Source organism: Hippoglossus stenolepis, chromosome 22 (assembly GCF_022539355.2).
Source record: "Hippoglossus stenolepis isolate QCI-W04-F060 chromosome 22, HSTE1.2, whole genome shotgun sequence".
NCBI lineage: Eukaryota > Metazoa > Chordata > Actinopteri > Pleuronectiformes > Pleuronectidae > Hippoglossus > Hippoglossus stenolepis.
In genome coordinates, this window is record NC_061504.1 from 4,293,880 (window position 1) to 4,318,490 (window position 24,611).

At 40.8% G+C, this 24,611-nt stretch overlaps 1 protein-coding gene across 1 annotated transcript in view; it reads left to right on the forward strand.

The window, feature by feature from the left end:
- LOC118101442 (synapsin-3) overlaps positions 1–21,101 on the forward strand; it is a 103,720-nt gene extending 82,619 nt beyond the window's left edge. The window contains exons 9-15 of the mRNA XM_047338524.1: positions 4,848–4,990; positions 6,515–6,589; positions 7,160–7,262; positions 14,148–14,279; positions 14,889–14,907; positions 14,997–15,153; positions 15,810–21,101. Coding sequence (XP_047194480.1) covers positions 4,848–4,990; positions 6,515–6,589; positions 7,160–7,262; positions 14,148–14,279; positions 14,889–14,907; positions 14,997–15,153; positions 15,810–15,933 — 753 coding nt within the window. The 3' untranslated portion in view covers positions 15,934–21,101. The remainder of the gene's footprint in view (positions 1–4,847; positions 4,991–6,514; positions 6,590–7,159; positions 7,263–14,147; positions 14,280–14,888; positions 14,908–14,996; positions 15,154–15,809) is intronic.
- Positions 21,102–24,611: the final 3,510 nt, after the last annotated feature.

A 24,611-nucleotide genomic window follows, 5' to 3' on the forward strand; every position in this document is an offset into this window, starting at 1 on the left:
AAACACGTGATACCATCATACCAACTGCCTTGACAAGTCTGAGGTTTAAAGAGGAGGCAAGAGACCAGAAAGAGCTGGTCTGTCCTAGTTTCTGCAGATCGGTGCTGTCTGTCTCTGATCTTTAAAATCAGTCATGATGGTCCAATCACAGCTATGATCAGATGAGTGAGTTCTGTGTTCTTGGGCTTTACTCTCACTGAGCAGATATCTGAGGTGCAAAGGCAGAGGAGCACACTGATCAGGTCGGAGTACACGGCAGCAGCAGTTTGACTGTTTCATGCACTAGTCTGACCGACAAACAAATGCTACTAACAACACTTTGCTAGATGGAAATAACTGTAGACTGATGATTACATAATGATCAATGAACGGTAGGGTTGGGTACCGAGATCCAGTTACGATAAAGTCAATACCTACCGGACATAATAACAACACTGGTTTCGTTGCCTCATTTCAGTGCCAGAAATAGTTACCTGCTAAACAACAGATTCATCACCACACGTGCCTAGTTAACAAAACACTTAACTCTGATGGCAACACACTCTCTACATGGCTGTGGCTGTATTTCACGTGAAAGGTTTCTGACACCGTGCCGTGAAGCAAATGTCCGAGCAGCAGCTTGTAGAGCTGGTGGTGGTATGCACCTTGTCATTTGCAATCCACCAGGAAGTCGAGAGAAGAGGAAGGAGGGGACGAAGCACCTGGTTACATTTGAAATCACCTCACCTCAGACACGTCAAACACGTCAGCCAGCGGTGTGAGCGTCCCTGGCCACCACCGGGGAGACGATTGATGACGAGTTTGGAGCTGGAGTATCATGTTGTACTAAGCACTGAAACTGTTATTCAGTGTTAAATAATTGTATTTAGGTTAGGTTATATTTATCATGTGATTTTGTTACAGTACATGAATTGTTCAGAGTTTTGCACTTCTATTTTTATATTCAAATTAATTCCACTTTAATATGTTAAATTTTAACTTGCAATTTGCCTGAGCAATAAAAAAGCCACTCTTATCGTAGACTTATCGTTTAAAACGTATCGTTAAACTTGTCCTTAAAGACCAAACCGCACCTAAAATGGATTTAGATTGATTTGAGGACATGGTTACACAGTCAGTTAAAACAAGGTTATTCTGTTAAACACGAGTCTCTTTCACCCACCAGTCATTCCAATTCACAGGGCAAGGCACTTCCTATATGTCTCTTTACCCTCGTCTGCCTGGACGGGCTTGGTTTCCTGTTCGGGAGCCAGACATGCTATAGAATTTCCCATAAGACTTGAGGGGAACTTGGCTGACTCTTGTAGAGCAGGACCTCATTTAACCCCTCAGACCTCACAGAGCCCTGAGAACAGACACAAATATGTGGGACTTGGGCCATTGCTGTTCTGTTTGCTTTTGACAGAAACCTGTAAAGCATCTGCAAGTGGAGCACAGACGGTGAATTAGCATGCCACATTTAGCAATACCACCAATTAGCAATACCACATTTACTTGACCAAACACTAATTATATATATTTCCTATAATAACACCAAACCAACCATAGATTAAAGTGGTTACATGTGGCACTTAAGATCATTACTACATTCATTTTGAACCATTGCCGTTACAACTGTGCAGATAAATGAGGAAACTGTGATATGCATAATTACATTTTGCACTGAATCAAATATGATGAATTTCTGAACAGGTAGAGGGCAGTGTTCTTCAAAAGCTTATTTACTTTCAACAATTTTATTGTTGAAAGAACTCCAGATGTTCTCCTGATGTTCTGCAGGGGTTGTATGTGAGAACCCAAAAATCAGAGTCACTTGCTCCACATAGTTTCTGACCCCTAGCAACATGTGCGTGTGAGCCCATGTGAGAATACAGCAGGAAAACATCCGGAGAATTCACAGCGAGCAAGAGGCTGTGTAATCTTCATACTTCATCACCTGTAGTGACATGGTATCCCTCATGTCAACGTAAGGGATAAAAGTTTGTTACGTTCACTTCCTTAGGTCATTAACAAAAAGCTAAAAACAACACTAATATGATGTTTTATTATTAATTGGACATAAATATGTTAGAATATTCATATCCTAATGGGGTGTATGTATTATATAAATGAGGCTTCTCAATGGGTCTCTTTCATTTGACAGATATAACTGACATAACAGTAGCAGAAAGATTTCCACCCAGTTTCATGACGTCTTTTAAGACCATTCAGGCTTTGTATTCCTGCTGGTACGTCATTGAGTCTGGACACTGACCAGTGTGAAATGAGTTTTTCCACCAGAGGCAGTTCTTCATCTTCATGCCAGTATTTCACCTTCTTTACCTTTTTACTTTCTGTTTGCATCACTACGGTTTGTTTAGTCTCTCAAAGGAATTGCGTCATACTCTGGATGGGTTCGTAATGCGTGCAGCTCAGTGCTGGACCTGCTGCTAACTATCAGGTTCTACCTCTGGAGCCATGATGTGAACTGTGTGTCACTTCTCTTCATTCAGTTGGTGATGACGGTAAACAAGCAATGTTCAGTGCTTACCCTCAATGTTTCACTCTGTCTGTTAGCAACACTCAATATTAAAAGAGTTACCTGAGTACACACATTTGAAATAACCATCGAATACATAGGTAGACATATCTACATGTCATTTATAAAGTCATACAATGATACACAAACATTTAAACAGAATGCTCTTTGGTTCAAAATAACAACAAACTGTCAACAGAAATAAGCCACATGGACAGTAAACACAACATTTAAGGGACACCATGTCACTTTTCAAACTTTCAAACTTTTACATATGAAACATTGAATTTAAAGTATTAAGTTTGCTGCACACTAGAGGATAACAGGACAATTTTAGACCCGATTTGCCCCTTCCGACAATCGTGGGGCTGTTCCCGACTCGGTGCCGATTATCTGCCCCAATAATCTTGAAGTGTGGGGGGGTTTACAAAAAAATCTTAATGCTACCGATTAAGTCGAAGCCTCACCGATCGCAAACATTGTGATGTCTGCTATAATCGGCTCAGACAGAAACCTGCAATAGCGAGAGAGAGTGAGGGAGCGAGCTACTGGGAAGCGTCACCAACCAGATGTTGCGTACTTGTACAGCTGTGACTAAAAACAACAACACATTTCCAACTCACCTCCAGCTCGCAGTGCAAACTGTATTTGTATGCCTTTTTAAGCCATGACTGCATCCATTTTTTTGGGGGGGTCTCTGAAGAACTAAGTCCTCCTCCATGTTTCTCTTTCCTCTGAAGTCACATTTAATCACTCTGACGTCCATATTCCCTCCAATATAACGTCAGAGTGTGTACTTGAAAAGAAATGTGTTTTAACTCCACCAAGAGGGTTATGTTTATTATGTTTTCACTCCTGCGCTGGGTGGTTCTTCAGCAGGATTACACAAAAACTACAGACTGCGGACTGCTATCTGACTTTATCGTCTTCAAAAAGTTAAGATATTGGCTAGTCTGCCTCCTGACCTCATTTGAGAGACTAATGGATTCAGTTTCATTAGAACAGCTTCATATGTGGGTTTCAACAAGCATATTAATGTTATTACCCATCAAAGTGGCAACATTGTTTATTGGACCACAGGAACCATCAAAGTAGCCCGCCCATCTTTTAAGCATTTAAAACTACTTTTTATGGTTTTGGTACCATTCTCTTGCTCAGTTTTTGCTTTATTAGTTTTCCTACCGTCAGTTCTCTTGTTCGTTTTTTGGTGAAGGTTGCATCATTTTTAAAAGCCCCTTGAGATTCTTTGTTCCACCCAAACAATTTGTATTTCTTTTTCAGTGGTTATTTTGGGGGTTTTTTATGTGTGAGAGTGCACTAAACCTTAAACCTCATAAACAGGGCATGAACACTGTTTTCGTGGAGCTCACAAATTGACACATGAAGATGAAAGTCGAGATCTGTGCTTTTCATCCCTCGTCTACAAAATCAGATATTGGTGTAGACATAACTTATAGAATATTAGCATCTAAGTCTAAGTTTTTTTAGGATTAAGTACAGAGGATGTCGCACCTTGTTAAGCCCTCTGAGAGAAATTGTAATTTGTGAAATTTTAGTGAATTTGATTGATAGATGACATCAGATTCCAGCCGTTTGAATGTTAGGTGATGCCTGGGAACTGTAGTAAGCGGATATGAAATAAGCTGGGTCTCAATTCAGCGGCCGCACACTAGCCGTCGCCCTTTTAACATGTGTACAGTTGAGTACTTACATTTAAAAATATATGCTCCTGACGTTTTCACCTTGCTTTTTGCCGCCATTACCTCTTTGAGAAACAGTTTGTCACTAAGGGGAATGAATCGTAGGAAATGATAGGCCGGGAACAATCCACCCGGTGGAGCCTTCGTTGCTCAGGGATGGAAGGACACATTTGTTGGCTGCATTTAGGGGAGCCTTAAAATTGGGACAGCCTAGTCGTGCCACTATTTCGCAGTTGGTCTACGGCGAAGGATGCAGCCCTTGAATCGGGACACAGCTAGAGAGTCACTTATTAACTTTCCGTCCTATGTTACGATGACATATCTCATTGTTACTTCATTATGTAAAAGTTAAAGTGTAAAGCACCACCGAGTTTGATGTAAAAGCCGTGTTTATCCTGATGCGTTGCTACTGCGTCATTTCCCCTCATTAGTTGCCACCCTAATCACTTAATAGAGGTGAAGTGATGTAGTTCAAAGCTGCCCTCGGCAATGTTTCCATCCAGGGAGCGTTCATTATCCCGTCTCTGTACAAAGTGTTAAATTCCTGTGGGATTCTAAGCAGCTGCTGCCAGCTTTGACGACTCGCTTTGTAATTAGCCGCTCACCAACAAGTGTTTTCTCTCCCGCAGATCAAAGTTGAAAACCAACAGGACTTCCAGGACATCACCAGTGTGGTGGCTCTGGCCGGGACCTACGTCACCACCGAGCCCTACGTCCTGTCCAAATACGACATCCGCATCCAGAAGATCGGTAACAACTACAAGGCGTACATGTAAGACGTTTTACACCACTCGCATCGTACACTGTGGAGGGTTCAACCAGGTCATATGGTGACTCATACCATTAAACAGCTGCCTGTAAAGCTGATGTATCTTAAGAAATTGTGTTTTCTAATTCTCATTTGAAGCCACAAGAACTGACTCACATCACTTACATTGTGTAGATTAGACAAGTAATTCCAATAGTAAAGAGGCTGGCGTTTCATGTGTCATTTTCACATTCCCCAACAGTTCCCAGGCCATCAGATAGCAACATCCCCAGAGAACTAAAGTGTTACTAAGGGTAAATTCTCCTCTAAAACTGGTATTTCATTATATTTATACCATTTGCTCCTGAAGTAGGTACTGCGACACCTTGGGGTGCTTTAAGTATGAGCCAATGGTTCCATCAAATGTTTTACTGTACATTTTTATAGTTATACAATAAAGTTAGGTGTGTCATAACCCGGCTCATTGGTCAGGATAAAATCGGGAAAGGACGCATGCCAGAGATGCCACACACAACCAGACTACCGCAGGCCCTCACAGGTGACATTTACACTAAGAAGCCTACATTTTAATATTACGTTTTTGAACATGAAGAAACAAGCTGTAAAGTTTGTAATTACTTTCATAAAAACATAAAAACACCAGTATAGTAAATGTGATCTGTATGGGTTTTTTTCCCCCTCTCTTTATTCGAGAGTGTGGTCCTTAAGTGTGAGAGCAAAACTTATTGATTTCATGTTCAGATTTTGTAAGGCTCTCACTCAAAACCCTGTGCTCACACTCAAATATAACCTGCTTGTGCTTCCTGCCCTCCAGCTTCAGCTCTTCTCACACTCACTCTGCTTCTGTGCACGCGAGAAACGTCTGCTCTCGGATTCTTCTTCTGCTTTTTGTGCTTTTTTGTACATCAAGTCTGTCAAAATTTCCCAACCAATAGAATCGTTACCTGGAAAATCATATTAGCCGCCACAATGTACGTAGATTGTTATGTGTTGTTAAGAATAAATGGAAATGTATGCAGTTTACAGACATCAGAGGCCAGCATCCATCAGTCAGTATCAACACAAATTGAGTTTGTAAAAAAGTTATGTTCAGTAATCAGCTTTTATTATGATGTATGCGTGTATTTCACAGAGTGCTGCTTTATTTCCAGGCAGTTCTCAGGCCCACTCCCTCTTCAAACCCTCACACCCATCTGGAAGCTAGAGACCATTTTCTGTAAACTTAGTCGAGCATATAGAAACACAGAATATGAGTCAACACCCTCTTAACTTTCAAGTCTCTGCATCTAAGAAATGATTTGACCAAAAACAGGGAGTTAAACAGAGCAGCCAAGCCATATCTCATCTCGTTTCCCCCGGTCTCACCATGAAAGCATTTGAAACGACTCTGACACACACGGCGTAGGTGGGGATGGTAATTATCATCGCTGATTGTTTCTCCCATGGGCTTTGTCATTCAGCCCGTTGTGGGTGACTGACTCTTGGTGGAGCGTTGCCTCTTTCCTGATGGTTCTGTTTTATCTGCAGGAGAACGTCCATTTCTGGCAACTGGAAGGCGAACACAGGGTCGGCCATGTTGGAACAGATCGCTATGACTGACCGGTGAGCAGTGACTCAGTGATGTGATGGGAATATGCAGACCTGTCTACTGTATATTTTATACCTTCAAAGACATCTAGCTTTTATTCAGTAACACTGACAATGCTAAGACAGAGTATATATTCTCGGAATATTACGACTTTATTGTCAACTACAACTTTATTCACAAAATATTCAGACTTTATTCTTATTATATTACTTAATTCTCATTTTTAATTTTATTCTTGTCATATTACGACTTTATTCTCATTTACAACTTAATTCTCTTAATATTATGACTTTATTCTTCTGATATTACTAATTAATTCTTAATTCCAACTTTATTGTCATTTTCAACCGATTTCTCGTAATAACATTATTCAGGAAATCTGTGAATTTTTTCTTTACTGTGACCCTAATACTCTGTTATTAAATGCGGTTGTCTTGCAAAACGTCTTTTATTAGGTTTATTAGAGAATTAAAGCTTATTTGTATCTGTGAGTCCTGTGAGGTCCAGCCCCTCCTTCATGGTATCTCCACAGCATATTAGATTTAATGACGGGCTTATCGGTTATTTGTGTCACTGTGTTCCAGATATCGCTTGTGGGTGGACTCCTGTGCTGAGATGTTTGGTGGCCTAGATATCTGTGCAGTGAAGGCTGTCCACGGAAAAGACGGCAACGACTATATCATCGAGGTCAGTCTGTTTTCAGCATAACCCCCAACCCAAGTCTGAGGCCTGACGATGATGATTTAAAGAGACAGTCCGCAGGAAAAAGGGGCTGCAAACTTGCTATGAGATTATGCTATGCACCGGGTGTGCATTTGAAAACTTGAAATCTCCTCTGATTAAACTCTTCATATCATGGTGAAAGTCAACGGGGAAGGGTGTAGCAAGACTTGATCATCGGAGCCTTGAGAGAATGATTCGTCTGTAGACCAAACACAGGCAGCACAATGAAAACAACATTAGGAGTCAACAGCTGACTCACGGTGTCTGCTATCACCGCCTGTTTATTTCAGGCCTCTGGTTAAGTTTGACATTCGACTTGTTGTTTGAAGTTTTTAGACAAATACAATTGCAGTGGCACAACCTGATACAACTAATTAGGCCTGGCTCTTTGTTTGGGGTTTGGGAACAATTCAGTTCCCTCTACAGCCACACATGCCAGATGTATGCTTTCAGTGGTCTGTATCATCACATGATAAAGAGGTGTCGCTCATACTAGTGAACCAACAGGGAGTTATCATCCAGCTCTGTGGTTCCTCTGACCTTTAGGGAGCTTTTAGTCTCTATGCAGATAAAAGGGCTTATGTGTCTCTTCTACAGTGGATCTTGAGTTTAAAGCTGCCCGACTCAGTCCTGTTTCATGTTGACAGTTAATATAATGACTGTATCATGTGAAAGGTGTCGTTCAAACTAAGAAATGTATCTTTCTGCATCTTTCATCTCGTTATTCAGCCCACAATTTCACTGTTTTGGTTCAGTCATGGGGTGACATGGTGGTACAGTGGTTAGCTGCTATCGCCTCACCAAAAGAAAGGTTCTTGGTTTGATCCCTTCTGTGTGGAGTTTGTATGATTGAGGTTGAGTTGACTGGAGACTCTAAATTCACCATGAATAGTTGTTTGTCTTGGTATGTCATCCTGGTGACCTGTCCTGGAAGTACCCTACCTCTCGACCAAAATCAGCCAGTTTTGATCTGTATCTGCTGGTGTGCTCGTTTTGACGTGATGATGTGTCTCTGTTGTGTTTACAGCTTGTTTTTGATGCAGCTAAGTGGTCAAAAAACTGTTAATATAGGTTTGGTTTTAACATGGGGGTTATATCTGTATTTTTTAAGCTGTTTTGTAACGAAGCAGACAAACATTATTTCATCCGTCTTTGGTTGTGAACATATCCATCAGAAAGAAGTACAAAATGTTCCTTTTAGAGGTGCTGCTTCAACAATCATACAGGAAGAAAAACATAATGGTAAAAGCAGTCGGCAATCTCTACACCTGCAGGAGACTGAAATAGCCGAGAACGCAACACTGCAACAAAACAGCTGAGTTTAGACTGAGGGGCACGACTTGTTCCTCTCAAATGTAAGAGCTCTCACTCTGCTATCTCTGCTGTCGTCACTTTCTCCACTGGCACATAAAAAAAAAACTGCTCATGCACAATCAGTCACGCTGCGGGGGGGGGTCTTTGCAAAACAGGAAATCAGTAAGTGGCTTGGGCGTAGATGCAGCAGTAGAATACCAGGGACAAAAGTGCAGAAATAGATAGTTAGATACATAAATAAATGAAAAAGTAAATACAGTTTTCACTGTAAAAGGCCATTTCTGTATTTCCTCATTTATTTATTTATCTCTGTATTTTCTACTTTTATTTATTTATTTATTTCTACATTTATTTATTTCCGCATTTATTCTTTTATTTACTTCTGTATTTCACTCCTTTGTCGTCACAAAGGAGTGACTGATGATTCACCATGTAAGAGGAAGATATGTAGGGGAATTTATCTTTAAGGGTTATAAGCAGGGGATGAACTGTATTATCTACAGTCAGTTTTGTTTTCACATCGGACTCCTGTGTCCTCAGATCTCAGGGAACAGCCTGGGCGTCTCACATGCCCATTTTTAGGCTGAGAACATGACATCACACTTCCTTTTATCTCTGCACTGGGTGAGGTCAGTAGTAGGAAAATATCTCCCCCCCCTAGTTTTTTTTTAAAACTCAAACTATCTCAGGAAATATCTACCAGCTCCCCAGAGACGTGTTGTCTTAGCACTGGACTGTTTGGACAGAGAGACCAGTGACACAGTCGAGTAACAATGTTCCCTGGCGAGCCACTTCCTCCTGCTCGTCCACTCTATCTCGCCGTCTCTCTCTCCAATTCTTCGGCACGATGGAATTTAATTAACCGCAACAAGGACGAGCCGTTGGTCCATCACAGTGAGAATTCTTGTTGTTGTTTCAGACAAAGACATCAGCCATGACACCTCTCCCTAATGAAAAGTAATGAGCTGCTCACTGGCACTTCAACAGTTTACAATCTCAAGCTTTATGAGTAGAGACTGTGTCCAGAGGAGGAGGACGTGACCTGATCTCCCACAACATCAGGACACAGGAAGCACAGAGTCAGACCTAATGTCAACTGACATGACAGTATTACACAACATGACAATTTGACATGTGACAATAGAAAATCGAGATGACATGGCTAAAAATAACAGTGCAACACGACTCAGTGATACAATTACACATCAAATACAACTGACGTAGTGGGGATGGTTGTTTGTTCCTGAATCTTGGCCCTGTGATTGACTGACAACCTGTCTAGCGTCTGCCCCGCCTCTCACCCAATGTCATCAGCTGGGATTGGCTCCAGCGACCCTCAGGGAATAGATGGATGGATTAGAATACTGACATGACTTCATGCAACATAACATTATGAGGCAATTTAACTACACAACAATGGCAAGATACAGGATTGTCATCAAATTGAGTTTCATGTCCACATGGGATGAATTCTCATTTCTTTTTTAATCCCTTCACTTTGTATAAAGTCCTGTCATTAGGTCAAACTCAATTAAAGCAACATTTATTTCCTCAGATTTACTGTATTTAAGTACAATAGCTTGGTCCCAGCACTTGAGTTTTCCATTTAAATTCAGTTTAGTATACTTTTCGTCCACATTTCAGAGCAAACTGTACAATAAATTCATTACCCAAAGGAATAAAACATTCCAATAGGGGATATCCTATCACATTTATTTACTGTACATTTTGCTAATTCTTAACTTCTACTGAACTACAATTCAGCACAATTTTTACTTGTAACAGAGTATTTTATTTAACAATATTGATATTTTGAGTGAAGTAAACAATGTTTTTGTTAGAGTAAACAATAAAAAACACATCACAGCTATAGTCACATGACAGGATTGGAAATAGTGACGTTCTGACACTTAACAGGGAGGAAAGTGATAAATGAGCATGCATTTTAGTGGCATGTATTTGACTCAGCAAAAAGTGACAACACTGACGAATAAACCACAACTAATCTGACAAGAAATGATGGTTTTGAGACAGCGGTCATGACATGACATATCATTAATAACACATTTATTGGACAATGTTTGAAGGATACTGAGACAGAGTGGTGAAACAAGATACAGGGTTTAAGGATCCACAGCTGAATCATATAAACTCAGATACTGGTTTAAACATTTAATGGATCATAAAAACCATGAAGCTGGCGAGAGGGAGTAGCACCAGCACCGCTATCTTAAAGCTTGAGCTGTTTTCCCAGGGAAACGTCACCCCCCTCCACCCCTGCCCATCCCTGCACCATAATTTTCAATGAGCACATTTCACATGTTGTGCTGTCTGAACCCTCCTATACAGTGGGGTACATTGTCCAGACAGAACACTGTGCAGCTCAATAAAAGTGCAGAATAACACCTCTCTGTTCCACTGCTGAAAAGGCCAATAGCAGCTCCAGTCTCCTGCAGGATGACTCTGTTTCCCAATAAATCAGCAGGGTGGATCCCGACCCTGCTTGCCACCACACACCATTTGAAGTGGAGCCTGGCGGTCGGTCCCCTGTGGTAATGACTCAACTGGCCAAAACGCTGTGCCACGCCCTACCTCGCCGCCAATCCTAGCCAAGAAGGTGGCTACACGCAGAAAAGGAAGGGCTTTAAAGGGTTCTCTGGTACGTGGTAGGACCATATGAACCCAGTGTGTGAGATCTCAAACTGATCTGCAACACTCTTACATAAAAACCCAGGATTTGGAAAAATCTACTTTACATTCTCAGGGCAAGAAATAATCAGGTCTCATTGAACATTTCCTTATGAAACATGATGATTTAACACCAGGAGACCTCATAGAGTCGGGTGGAGGATGGCTTTGCTCGGTCATGTTTGAACAAAGCTATTGATGCTACACTGTAATATACAATCTAATTTTACTCGTAAGTGCTACTTCTAATCAAGCATTCACTGAGCTCCACTTCCCTTCGTGACTGTGTCTATACCTGTCGAGCTTCGTGCTCCTAGCGGGACGTATCCAGTGAGTTCACAGGACCACGCTGACAGATTTAAGATTCAAATTCTTCAAAAAAACAATTCAGACAGATGCAGACAGAAGCAGATTTCCTTTATCGTTGTAATAGTCCATTTTGCAGACTAATAAGATAAATGCTGGCAGATTTTCTCTGCTGTATCTATGTAGACGACTTAATCATAAGCTAAGATAAACTTAATTAGTTGTTCATATTTTCCGGAAGTGGATTTAACATTTAGCATTACAAGGTAGCAAGAAGTTAGCGGGGCATGCTAACATTTGCGGTTAGAACTGGTTTTGGAAACTCAAAAAAAAACAAGCTGTGCTGATTGTAGCTCATACTACAGTGTCATGCACTGTCTCATGCATTGTGACATCCGATAAGCTGTGATTGGACAGTAGCTGATTGCGGAATTCATGTGGCAAACCGGTGATTGGGTGGTTCTACAGCTGATCAAATGAAGTAGTGAAAGAAATGTTGTTTTGATCCAGCTTCTTGTAAAAATGTACTGTATTTAGATTGTTTTCAAATTGACAATGTCAAGGTCTTAGAGTTTTAGTCAGACAAAGCAAGACATCTGAGGAAGTCACCTTTGGCTCTTAGAGCTTCCAATGGGTGTTTCCCACATTATTGTTCAGTCATCAGTTGAACGATTATTAAAATGACAAATTGTTGCAGCCCAGGTTGTTCTGCATGATCCTAAAATATTCCCAATGGTGTTTAACATGCCGAGGCCCAAGAACAGCAGCTGCTATATGGAAACATTCAAGGGTGAAACATTATAAACTACAGGCCTCTGGCTCTACATTATAAGCATGTACTGTACATCAGAAGTGTTTTGTGCATCAAAGGTCACATAATTTAATTTTAATGAAACCACAAGCACCTTTGCAAATCAGGGTTGAATTGCCTTTTGAGAGACAAATAAAGTGCTTTCAATTTAATAAAACTGATGCCACTAATAAAAACAGCTGCAGAGAGGGAGAAGCACATTGAGTGAGCTGGCACAGTGTTTGTTTGGAATGGGAGCTCTGCACACTCTCTGCAGCGCAATGTGGCTCTGCTTGGTGTACACTGTCTACGAGGGGATCAGCACATGCATGCATGCCCTGCGCTTTGTTTACAGCCTGTGGCTGGGGCGCGGTGCAGCAGCCTCATCCAACATCTCCAGGCATCTGCACCCAAACCAGCAGTACCAGCAGCCACACTCCGCTGCTCCTGTTTGTTTTGGTCTTCAGGGAGGAGGGCGGCGGGGCTCAGGGCCTCGTGTACTCTGTGGTTCTGCAGTACACGTGTACGTGCATGTGTCCTCAAGTGGTGGGAAAGTTGTTGTGTTTTTTTTCTTTTAGGTTTATTATTTGTCAATTCGGCAATGGATGTGGTCTGTGTCCTTCCAAGTCATGCCCAGGGCAACATAATATTTACAGATGGAGTCACATTTTATCTGCAGCTCAATGTTAATTACAATCTTGGTTCCTTTTCACCACCAGTTTAAGGAATGGAATGAAATTATACCATTTCAGGTTTAGATAGAGAAAAGGTCAATTAGTTCAAACCATTTTAATTTACAAAACATTGTACGTGCTTTCATTTCTCCTAACCTTGATCACTGCAATGCACCTAACTAGGTATACAAAACCCTTTTGCCTCATCACCCCTGTGCTTGCCTCCCTACACTCACTCCCTGTTGAATTTCCTATTGATTTGAATACTTTATAGCTCACTTTGAAGGCCTTACACCCAAACATCTTTCAGATTTATTGGCCTGGTGTGCTCTCGACCACAGATCTGCGGATGGAGCCCTGCTGGTTACTCCCAGGTCTCACCTCATAACCGGGTGACCAGACTTTTGCTATCAGAGCCCCCGACCCGCTGCTGAACTTAGACAAACTAAGAAAGAAATTGCTATATAAAATGTGTGTTGTTATTCTTATTAATATGTTTTATTAATATGTAAATCATTTAAGTTTCATTTTTACTTGTACTGGATTTATGTGATTTATTGTCAATGCAGGATGTGAGGTTAAAGCGATAGGAGGATTCAAAAGACCAAAAAGCAAACGTGAGAAGAATCTGATTCTCTATAGGATCTGAAACCTCTGATTAACAACCTGTTAACTCTTCTACTGTAGTTGTTGCAGCTCCATTGACTGGAGGGTGTAGTTGCACAGATCCAGGAGAAGGGACTTTCTGAGGATTGTGGGAGTGTGTGGGTTCAGCCCGGGATGTCAGTGTCACCCTCAGTCTATCTGGTGATATATTGTGTTGCGTAGCTTATAGCTCATACTGTGAGGAGCATTGGCGTGTATGTGATCTCTGTAAAAATGACTCATCACTGCTGGCAAAGCCCCACCAAGTCCATTATCACTGACATCATTCGGAGGCTGAACACAATCTGATCTTCATGATAAGAGATGCAACAGTGCCACCTAGTGGATGAGGTTCTAATTCAGTAGTGGCAGACATTCATTCAGGTTATGAGCTGACCAGGAGTCTGTTTCTTTTTGTGTCTGTCTCTGTAGGTGATGGACAGCTCCATGCCTCTGATTGGTGAACACGTGGAGGAAGACAGACAGCTGATCACAGAGCTGATCATCAACAAGATGGCCCAAGTGCTGCTGGGAGTCTCCACACCTCAGCCTTCCACTGTAAAGGTACAACACACAAGGCACTGCATGTAGAAGAGCTGTATGTGTGTTTGCGTGAATGGGTGAATGTGACTCGTACTCTAAAGCGCTTTCAGTGGTCGATAAGACTAGAAATTAATTAATTTACCATATAATACCTTAACACCATTAAATGGACTATAGGGTAAGAAAATATAACCTTCACATGGATATTACCAGTGCTTTTAGACTCACTATATTAACATTTTAATACTTTAAGCACTAAAGAAAACTACCTAAAATGTGGATAGGCTTTGGTACAGTATATAAATCCTCATGTTGGACAATTAATGTTATAGAAAATAATTGGTAAAAGTGCACTGAAGTAATAGATTATAAAATATACAGATACAAATATTTGAGTCTGTTATTTATGTTGGGGGGTGTAATTATGTTGCTACCTCTACTTTTACTACTATTTCTTGACCACCTTTAACATCTCTAATAATAATATTCCATTTCATTACTGCCATTGAAAACATTTGAATAAATTATAATTATTGTAGTAGTTGTGCAAGTAACAGCAGAACACGCAAACATGCTAAACCTCTTCATCCATTTTAACATGTCTCACTTTGTTTGTCTCCGCATCAACAGACCACACAGCCCAAACGAGGTAAGAAAACATTTCACAGTTTGCTTCTGCAGTGATGCAGTGCAGCAAAACAACGAATGCACATATAAATGTGTGTGTATCTCCTGCAGGAGGACAGCGCTCTTCCTCCGCCTCTCCGTCCTCCTCAGCCCAGGGGTCACCTCAGCGAGCCCGGTCTGCCTCCACCTCGCCCAGCCAGGCCTTCCAGCCCGGTCCCATCCCCGCCGCCTCCGGGCCTGGAGCTCAGAAGCAGTCGCCACAGCTAAAGTGAGTCCCAGACTAAAGATCGTGTTTAGAGGATGTAATTATTAAATGTCAATAACGTTGTTTAGCCTGTATTTTAGGTTTCATAAATATTTAAATTACTGTTTGCATGTGAGGAAGGGAAAGTTCTCCTTAAACATGTTGATTCACCTCCGTCTGTGTTTGTTTGTTTGCCTGATAACGCAAAAACAACATTTCTGTTCACTTTCTTAAACACTGTGACAAAAGACGTTTTTCATTTCTTGATTTATTAGAAAATAATGCATGGACCTTGATTTATTTTTTTTATCAGACATGTTCAGGGGACTGATATTCATGAGTGTGTGTAATTTGGTGCCGATCCAAATTAACATCTGGATCAAGTGAATTTAATTATGGATTCATAAGGGCCCTTTAAAAGAGGTGTACTGTGGGTTTTATTCTGGTTATTAATGTTCATCACAAAAATAGCCCTAAGCTGATTCTAGGGGGAGACACAGAGTCAGATAGGACACTTGAGTCTCCTTTTTACCGATAGACCTTAATTGTTGACAAAACTACATTGAATGTGGTTTGGTGAACATTTATAAAGTAAATATTACATGCAGGATTTACCTTGTCATCTGTCCTCTTTTCTTACAAATGTAGAAACTCTAACTAGTCTTCTGTTTACTTCTCAGCAAATCCCAGTCACTGACCAACTCCTTCACAGAGACGTTACGAGGAAGTGTGACTGACGACGAGGCCAAAGCCGAGACCATCCGCAGCCTCCGACAGTCCTTCGCCAGCCTCTTCTCCGACTAACAAACTTTCCCAGGAGCTTCCTCTTCCTGTCAGTCGTCAGGTGTGGAGAAAAAAACCAAACCCTGACTGGGTTAATCTGTAATGGAGTCTCTTTCCTCCTCCGAGCCTCAGCTTCCTGTTCTCTCTCCATGTTTGTGAAGTCAAACACCTGGTGCGACCCGCTGTCGTCAAATCCACAATAAATTTATCACTAGAAAGGCCAAACGGATTTCAGATGAAGGTCACCACGGTGATGAGTGAAACTTTAAAAGCTGACATATTTGTGTTTGTTTTCTTCACAGGAGATGTTAAGAGATGAGGGATACCAGTGCAGACGCAGAATCAAACCAAACCCCATTCACATTTCTGTTACTTTTACTCCACAGTGCTGTTCACTTAAGAAAATATAAACACATACACTAGGTCCATATAGTCATAAATTTAGCCTTTATTTAGCAGATTTTTCCCAATGTACTCGTGCAACTGTCTCCTTTTACCCATAATTCCTTGTATTTCTTTATTTAACAGCACTGCAGGATTCATGTAAACAAAAAAAGTTTTAAAGTCGATGCTGTAATTTGAAGTGCAGCATCAGTACAAATATGTGAATGCCCTCTTGCATGCAAATCATCAGGCAGTTAATGAGTTTGGCCTTTCTAGTGTTAAATAACTACAGTGTATATCATGATCTTGCTGGTACTGCTTGCTATGTAGACGTTATTCTTCATTTGTTCGTCCAACCAGTGAAATTGTTTACTGTTCATGTTTAACTTATTTCTATATTTATTTTGAATTTATTTCCAGGACTTGAATTGACGCGCGGCTTCCAAACATCTACAGCAATATACTTATCTGAATCTGTTCCCGTGAGCTCATGAGAAATTCACCGAGTCCACACGGTTCACCAGCGACCTTTTCAAGCGTCTTTCCAGCACATCTCTCAGACATCCACGTGCTGTAGACACACATTGGCTTACTCCTTTACCTTGGCCGAAAAACTACCAAAGTGCTTTTTAACAACGCAGTAAAAAAAAAAAAAACATCCCGTCTGCACTGGGTCAAGAAAACAAAGACAGCGAACCAACTCATGAGCTTGTGATTTCACAAGGTGCAAATGCTGGACTGGCTCGCAGCCATGGTCTTCCATCACAGCTCAGATCTTCCCCCTGCGATCTTTCTTTTTCTTGATGTTTCGTGCTTTTAGTGAGTAGCACTATGGAGTATTTTTCTTGGGGATTTGTAAAATACGATCTACTAATATGTGTTTAAAGGTAAATGGAGAGGTTGTAATATCTTGAGACTAATTATGTGCTTCATTCAGACAGAAAAAGATTTGGTTTGGTCGTGTAACATCGCATCTTAATTCTCCTTTATTCTCTACAACCAGTGTCAGCTGGGACAGCAGATCATTTAGCATCCTGTTTTAGCTTTTGGTCGCATGGTGTGTGTGTGTGCGTGTGTGTGTGTGTGTTGTATCAGTTACTTTCATCCTGCTTCGGAACTGCACGTAAATGAATGTACAGTACGTAAAGTCAAACAGAGTCAAACATAAATCTTGGTCTTAACTATTTAGAGAAATTTTGATGAAAATGATATTGAACACATGTTGTTAGAAACATCTTTATGGCATAGGTACCCACATGCAGGACTTGTTATAAGCCCAAAGGTAATTTCCTTCCAAATCTGCTTTTAAGATGCAACCTACGCTATTATGATCTATGTAAAAATGTATTTAGGTGATAGAAACCTAATTCCTATTATTTATTGAATTGTCTTTCTCGGTTGCTTATAGTTATCACCAAATTACATCTTATACCGGAAACATTACAATTTGAAATTACAACAATGAGGCAAGGTGAATTATTTCCCCCAAACAATATTTCCTTCAGCCTCGGTGCAACAGTTGCCTCCAGAGAGAGTTTGACTGTATATGTTGCTTTTCATGCAGAACACAATCACAATCTCATAATCTATGAATTGGACATAAAGATGTCTGGTCGTTGGCGCCATAATTTTCTGTGAAAGAAAACTGAATAAGCAGAGATATGTTTTTTTCTCCTATTTGGTTTAGATGGACCTGGACAAAAACGAAAAATATGAAAAAGAGTGTAAAAGGGAACATTCATTGTGCAGTATAGAGTTTAAATGGACCTGTCATGTTTCCAAAGTATTACGTTTATTAATAATAATAATAATAATAATGGTCCTTATTATAAGATAACATTTATACAAATGCATGAATCTGTATAAAATCTATGTCGTGTGTGGCTGTGTGTGTGTGTGTGTGTGTGTTAAGTTGTAAATTTGCCATTCTGATTATCAATGATACGATCACTAAAAAAGAGCCGCTCATCTTGGCAATAATTTTGTTAATAATAAGTTCTACCCCATTTAGTTTTTAAAGACAAGTCGTTATTTTTACCAAGCCTTTTTTTTAAACTAGCATTGCTTGTTCATTGCACTAAAAATGCTCCGTGTGCGTTAGCTTTGTTAGCTTGACAAAATAAAATGCACTCAACATAACGAATAATGTTACGAAGCAATGATCAGGTTTGTAGTTTTACTTCAACAAACAGTTGCTCTGGAGCAAAAATAATCGGATCTTTATCGTCAGTGTGTGGAGCTACAGTTGTTTGTCTAACTCAAGTTGCTAGCTGCTGTTGCTACACAAGTTTAGCTTTTCATCATCGCACAGCACTGTAACCAAATACATGTTTCACTTTTAAAATGAGGACTCGCCGGTATGTGTCATGAATGCTCTTCGTTATGTGAAGTAAAACTAAAATAATGTCGTGTGAAAAGCTTCTTTACCGTTAAAGTAACATTACGACTGTTAGCAGTAAGCTAGGCAAACAAACACGCTAATATTTGTAGCTCATGTATCGACTATCTAATCCGTTTCTTACACGTCTGCTTCGTATTTTTTATTTGAATTATAGACCGTTTATAAAGATGAACGTCGTGTCCCTGGACTCAGTCATTCGGAGCCACAGTAGTGATCGTAGAGTGGAGCCACAATATCAAAGTCCCGCCCATACATGTGCTCAGCCAATTACGAGTCAGTCTCAGCTGTCAATCACGGTGTTTTTTCCTGTTTTTGTAGCATAAAATAACTAGTTAAAACCAAACTTCAAGGAGAAAAATGTCCTTGAGTTGCACCTTGTATTTTTTGTTAGGACTTATGACCTATACTGCAGACAGCCACCAGGGGGTGTCCGAGATATTTTGGCTTCACATTTGGGGAGTTGTCGTGTCGTCCATCTTTATATACGGTCTATGCTTTGAACACAGGGCGTGGTCAGCAAACAATCAGTCAGCCTACTCACGTTCAAACACCAGGAAGTCTATGCTTGTGATATTTTCTTTTATCGCCATTTCAGTTTGCCAAACCTGTTGTTTTGAGTGTTGTCTCGTTCGTCATAAATCTGCATCCAGTGATTGTTTGGAAAAGTAAAACTGATCTGCAGATAATCCAGTGTCTCGTCACTGAGCACTTTTTTGCAAGCGCCTTTGGCACTGTGTCAAAACGGACCAAATTAGCATCTTGTCGTGAGACTCCCTGACAGTTACAATCATATTGTTTTTGTTTTGTTGTAAAGATACCTACCACTTAGTGTGTTATACTGCGATGTGATAAGCCATAAACTAAACCATGAGGATTCACTGTCCCTTATGTGCCACGCAATAACGGCTGTGACATCACTGATGAACTGACTCTGAGCACTGTGTCTGTTACCTTTAAAGACGTTAGGTGGCCTGTCCACACAGTTGAATTACCAGTATGTCTGTCACGATGAAAGGTTAACTCTGATGTCACTTCTCTCAGTTTTAGTGCACTTTGGGTTTAAAATGCAGTTCAGGATGTAGTTGCTGCCAACTACATCCATATACATATGTTCATGTGCATCTATATATACATATATATATATACGTATGCTCATGTGTTAGGTCAGATCAAAATCAGTGACCAGATGTCAGATGATTTAAGGTTTATTTGCTTGTTTGGGTTTTAAAAATGTTTTATAACAAAGTCTCTCGCTCGGCTGCTTTATCGTAGCTTAACACACCTGATACATTTGTTGATTTGACTCAATTTGAACTGAGCTGCAAAGTTCACTAGTAACTACCTCAAGTTGAGCAGTGCTCTGCAGGAACTGACTGTAGAGTGGTAGTACTGGAACAGGTTTTGTGAAAAGAGCAGCGAATGACGAAGAAAAGTGAGACGGAGGTGCTTCCTTTCAATTTGTTGTGATTCGTGGGCTCTAGAAAAGTGTGACACCAGCCCCAGAAAGACCAGAGTCTTGATTTCCTTTAACATCCAGACTAACCCTAGCCCCCCCTGCAGGTTAATCCAGCCCCGGTTCCCAGTTTCTTTTATGGTTCCAGCCTCTAATGACAATTAGAGATACAAGTCCTTTAATGTTACTTGTTTGAATGACAGCTTTCTCAGCCAGTCACAGCCCTTAGCTTCACCCTTCCTCGCCCCAAAATCTCCTAACTTATAAATGTCTCTCTTGAAACCTGCTGTTGATGTCCCGGATGAACATTCGTTTGCAGTGTGTGCACCGTCGCTGCTCCTTTCACAAAACTGAAAAGTGTTGCATCACTTCACTATGTCTTTCATATTTTTTGGAGATAACACAATACTCAATTTATTTGTAACTTGTTTTCTTTCCTCTTCGTTACGACATGGTTGAGTCACTGGCTCAACTCTGGGTGTGTTGAACTGATACAAAGCCTGAATATATGAATATATGCAGCCTCAGAGACTTGCCATTAATACAGCTAATACTGCAAGGAAATCAAGTCCTCTTTAAATATGGTATTTGTAAATGAAACGTGAAAATATTAATGTCATTGCACGGGTTTATTTGCCGATCTTTCAGTCCACTGTGTCCCTTCCTCTCCGCTGAATGGTGGGCGATATCGTGTGATACTCTAAGTGTATAGATGTTCGGTATATCGGTGTAAATGTGGCATGAAAACAGACCCCCCCCTCCCCTCTCTGTGTGCCTCAGGTGTGTACATTCGGTCGTCATGTGATCTTAACGTCTGGCTGCTTATTTGTGAGAAGTGTGATGCATCTCATGTGTTTCTGTAATTTATTAGTATCAAGATTAGTTTGTTTTCTGTATTTCACTTCTTTTGTCCGAAAAATCAAGATTTCTGTTATTAAAACTTTTATTACACCTGCGGCTGCGCATTCCACTTTCTACCAGTCACCCGCAGAGATTCCAGGGGTTTTCTCCATTTATGGTCACCTCAGGAGACGTCCTGGCTCGCACTCTACCTTTTAAACAAAATCCAGTCTGCAACACGCAACTTTGAGAAAATGTAGTGATAATCCCCAAATCCCTTCATCTTGGATTACTACCGTATTTTATACCTCTTGGCCTGGAGCTCGGCCTGTTAAAAGGCGACTGGCAACCCGAGGCCACAGAGAGGGAAACCTGCTGGACGCCGCCACAGACTTTCATCCGCTGCCCTCTTCCCGTCAAGCTTTCAAATGAATTGTGTTAAGCCCTAATGTTAACAGAGGTAATGTGAAACACATTCAGTCTTGAATGTGTCACTGCGCACACCCTCGCGCTTTATTGCTTTTCAAACAATGGCATCATCACCCAGATATTCCTCTGAATATTTTATATTGGTTCTTTTTGGAATAACAGGAGAAAGGTGCTTGGAACTGAGGGTATTCATTGAAATAATAGATGTTTAACATTTCTATTGTAAACCTGCATGAATAGATTTTCTCCCCACAGTAAACACAACACTGATATTGTGACATTTAAAGTTGATGTAGGCCTACATCAACTTTAAATGCCATCCTGCTAATTTACACCTGCAGCAGACATGGAGAAATACACTGTATCAGCTTTAACTTGTAGTTGTGTATCTGACCAACTCCTTTTCCTTGTGTTCTGACCTCCATTAACCTGAGGGAAATGTGAGGCTCTGAAGCAGCTGGAGCGTTTCCCAGCCATAGTCACTTACTTTGTCTGCCTGACACTTGTTTCTCTGCAGGTATCATACAGTGGGTTTATAAGGGCTTTTATTTTCTGAAAATCGCTCGTGAATGGCAAGACGGAACCGAAACAGTAACGTTGTGTGCCACAACAACAAGACAATAAACTGAAAGATGTTGGAGAGCGCTGCTGTAGAGTCAAGTACACAAGGTCCATTGTTAATATGGAAATATTTACAAGTGCAACTTTATGAAATTAAAGGTCCGGAGCAGCGTTTAGACTCATGGACTGAAAACACACTGACGAGGCTTCATCTACAATTTTAAATAGTGAATGTTGACATGATTATGTATTTCAAAGGGTAATTGAATATTCTATAATACAGAGGAAACAGTTTTGGCCTGATATGTCAGGAAATCAGTATAGAGATGTCAAACTAAAAGACCTATAGCACAACAGCAGTTCTCATTTTTACAACAATACCAACACACAACGACGATATACAGTATACGAATCATTTAAAACACAAGTCATGTATCATTATCTTGAACCATTAATCAACATTTATAGTATAAAAAATAGTATAGGGTTCATTTTCTTGTGGACTGGACCATTTCGTCTTGAGTTAGTAGCTAAGTGAGATTGTGATTGATTGGTTTAATATAGTATTATATAATATAGTATATGGTTTTATATAGTAGAGTATTGTAAACTTTAACAGTACCACTGTTAGTAAATCAGCTTGCATATAGTCAACATTACGTCAGAGAACATCTGTACGTTTCTGTTCTTGATTTTAGATGCATTCCGGGTAAAACCTCCCTCAAATAAAACTTGTCTAAACATTTAGTGGGACAACATCCATCCATGCAGCCATTACCCTGTAAGGATTGTGGCTGGGGGGGGGCAGCTGGAGCGAGCCCCAGCTGGCATTGGGCACGAAGTGTGAGCCACAGGTCGCCGGTGAACACAGAGAAAAACAACCACTCGACTACCAAGTAAGAATCATTATTTCTTGATATTTGTCTGATGATTGTGAACAAAGACAAGTAGAGATTTGCAACACTTAATCTGAACTCTTACTGAGAAAATGAAGGGATGACAAGGTTTTAAAAAAAAGAGGAACTGAACAACACCACAGCCTGTACAGCAAAGGATCTCAAAGTGGGGTCTGGGGACTCCCAAGGGTCCTTGAGTGGTTGCAGGGGGTCCCTGGCAAAAAGGGGAATCAATTATTTTCACTATATTTTCATCTATATGTAAAACACTGTGTTTCTTAAAGAATCACTTTCATTTATCAATTTGCCTCATACTATATAAGTGATTTTCATTAGTCCATTAAAAGGGATGCACCTCTCTTCTTATTCAGTTTTCAGTGTTAGTATTGTCCTTTAAAATCCTGCATCCCTCACCCTCTGACCCTCCCCGAAACCTCCCCACAGTTCCTGCTGTGCTTCGCATTTGTTTCCCAGTCCGAGACACGTGTTGCATACCAGACGACTGGCAGCCTGATGCTAATCTGCTGCCAGTGTGATTCCTCCGTGCATTCTCCAGGTGGAATGTCCAATCCCTCATCTGCCGCAGGTCCCTGCCTGCCTGCGGCCCCCGTGTGCCAGTCGACAACAAACAGCTCCGTGACAACACTTTGTATAAACTTGTTTTGAGAGAAGGGAGATGGTGAAGTTTGTGTCTGTAATTCTTTACATGTTGAAAGTGGCAGAAATCAGAGGGTTGTTATACGCTCACATAATGAATCAATCATACCAGTAGGGGGTGGTGTCCTCCCAAACAAACCCATCCTTCTTCATATCTGGCTTCAAGCTGTGGACATGATCCTCAGTGTCCTGTCTTCATTTGAGAAATACAATCTTGTAACCAAACACATTGAGACTAAATGGAAAGTCGGTCATTGCTGTAGCATTTCACTGACATCACAGTGTTTGTGTTACCTGGAAAATTACAAGTCATTTAATAACAGCTTCAGCAAACACTGCTGCTTTGTCTGAAACTGATTTCCCCCTCATTTCTATTTTTCCTTCCACCATCATATATAACGTATAACATATTACTTGTGCATTATATAAGGTTTATGTCACTGTTGAGCAGTTTGATGCTTTGGTAAATGAACAGCAGACTCTTGCACTTGGGATAGAGATACTTTCATGAGATCCCTGAATAATGTGAATCCTAGAGAAATATAAAAGCTGCGTCATAGACATGTTTTCTTACATTAATGGTGAAGGAGGAGCTTGTAGATACGAACTCACTGAGAATTATCACCCATCTCTGTGTTCAAATCAGGAGAGAAAACAGATGAGAGTGAGCAATGTGAAGAATGAAGTGAACACAGGGAACGGATGCTGAGACTCTTGGACGGGTGAAGGACGATACTCACTGTAGGTATCCAGAGTGGAGGTGAGTCACTCTGTGGCCGTGGCACTGAAGTGACAGGTGGAGGAGAGAGACCATTTCAAACTTTGACGTCTTACAGGGGATTCAGCTGCTGGACCCTAGAGAAGGATTTATCCTCAGATCTATGACGTGTTTGCGTGTCCTTCAGCTCCTTTTGATTTTACTGCCGACTGCGTTACTTGTCCCTTCAACCTCATTTCATCAGAAACCCTGATCTGCCCAGAACCAACAGCACACAGTCAACGTAGGCATCCAAAACGCCTGAGGCCGGGATATTTATGAGTCGTTGGAAAATAAAAACTCTCATTCATCAGGTGGCCA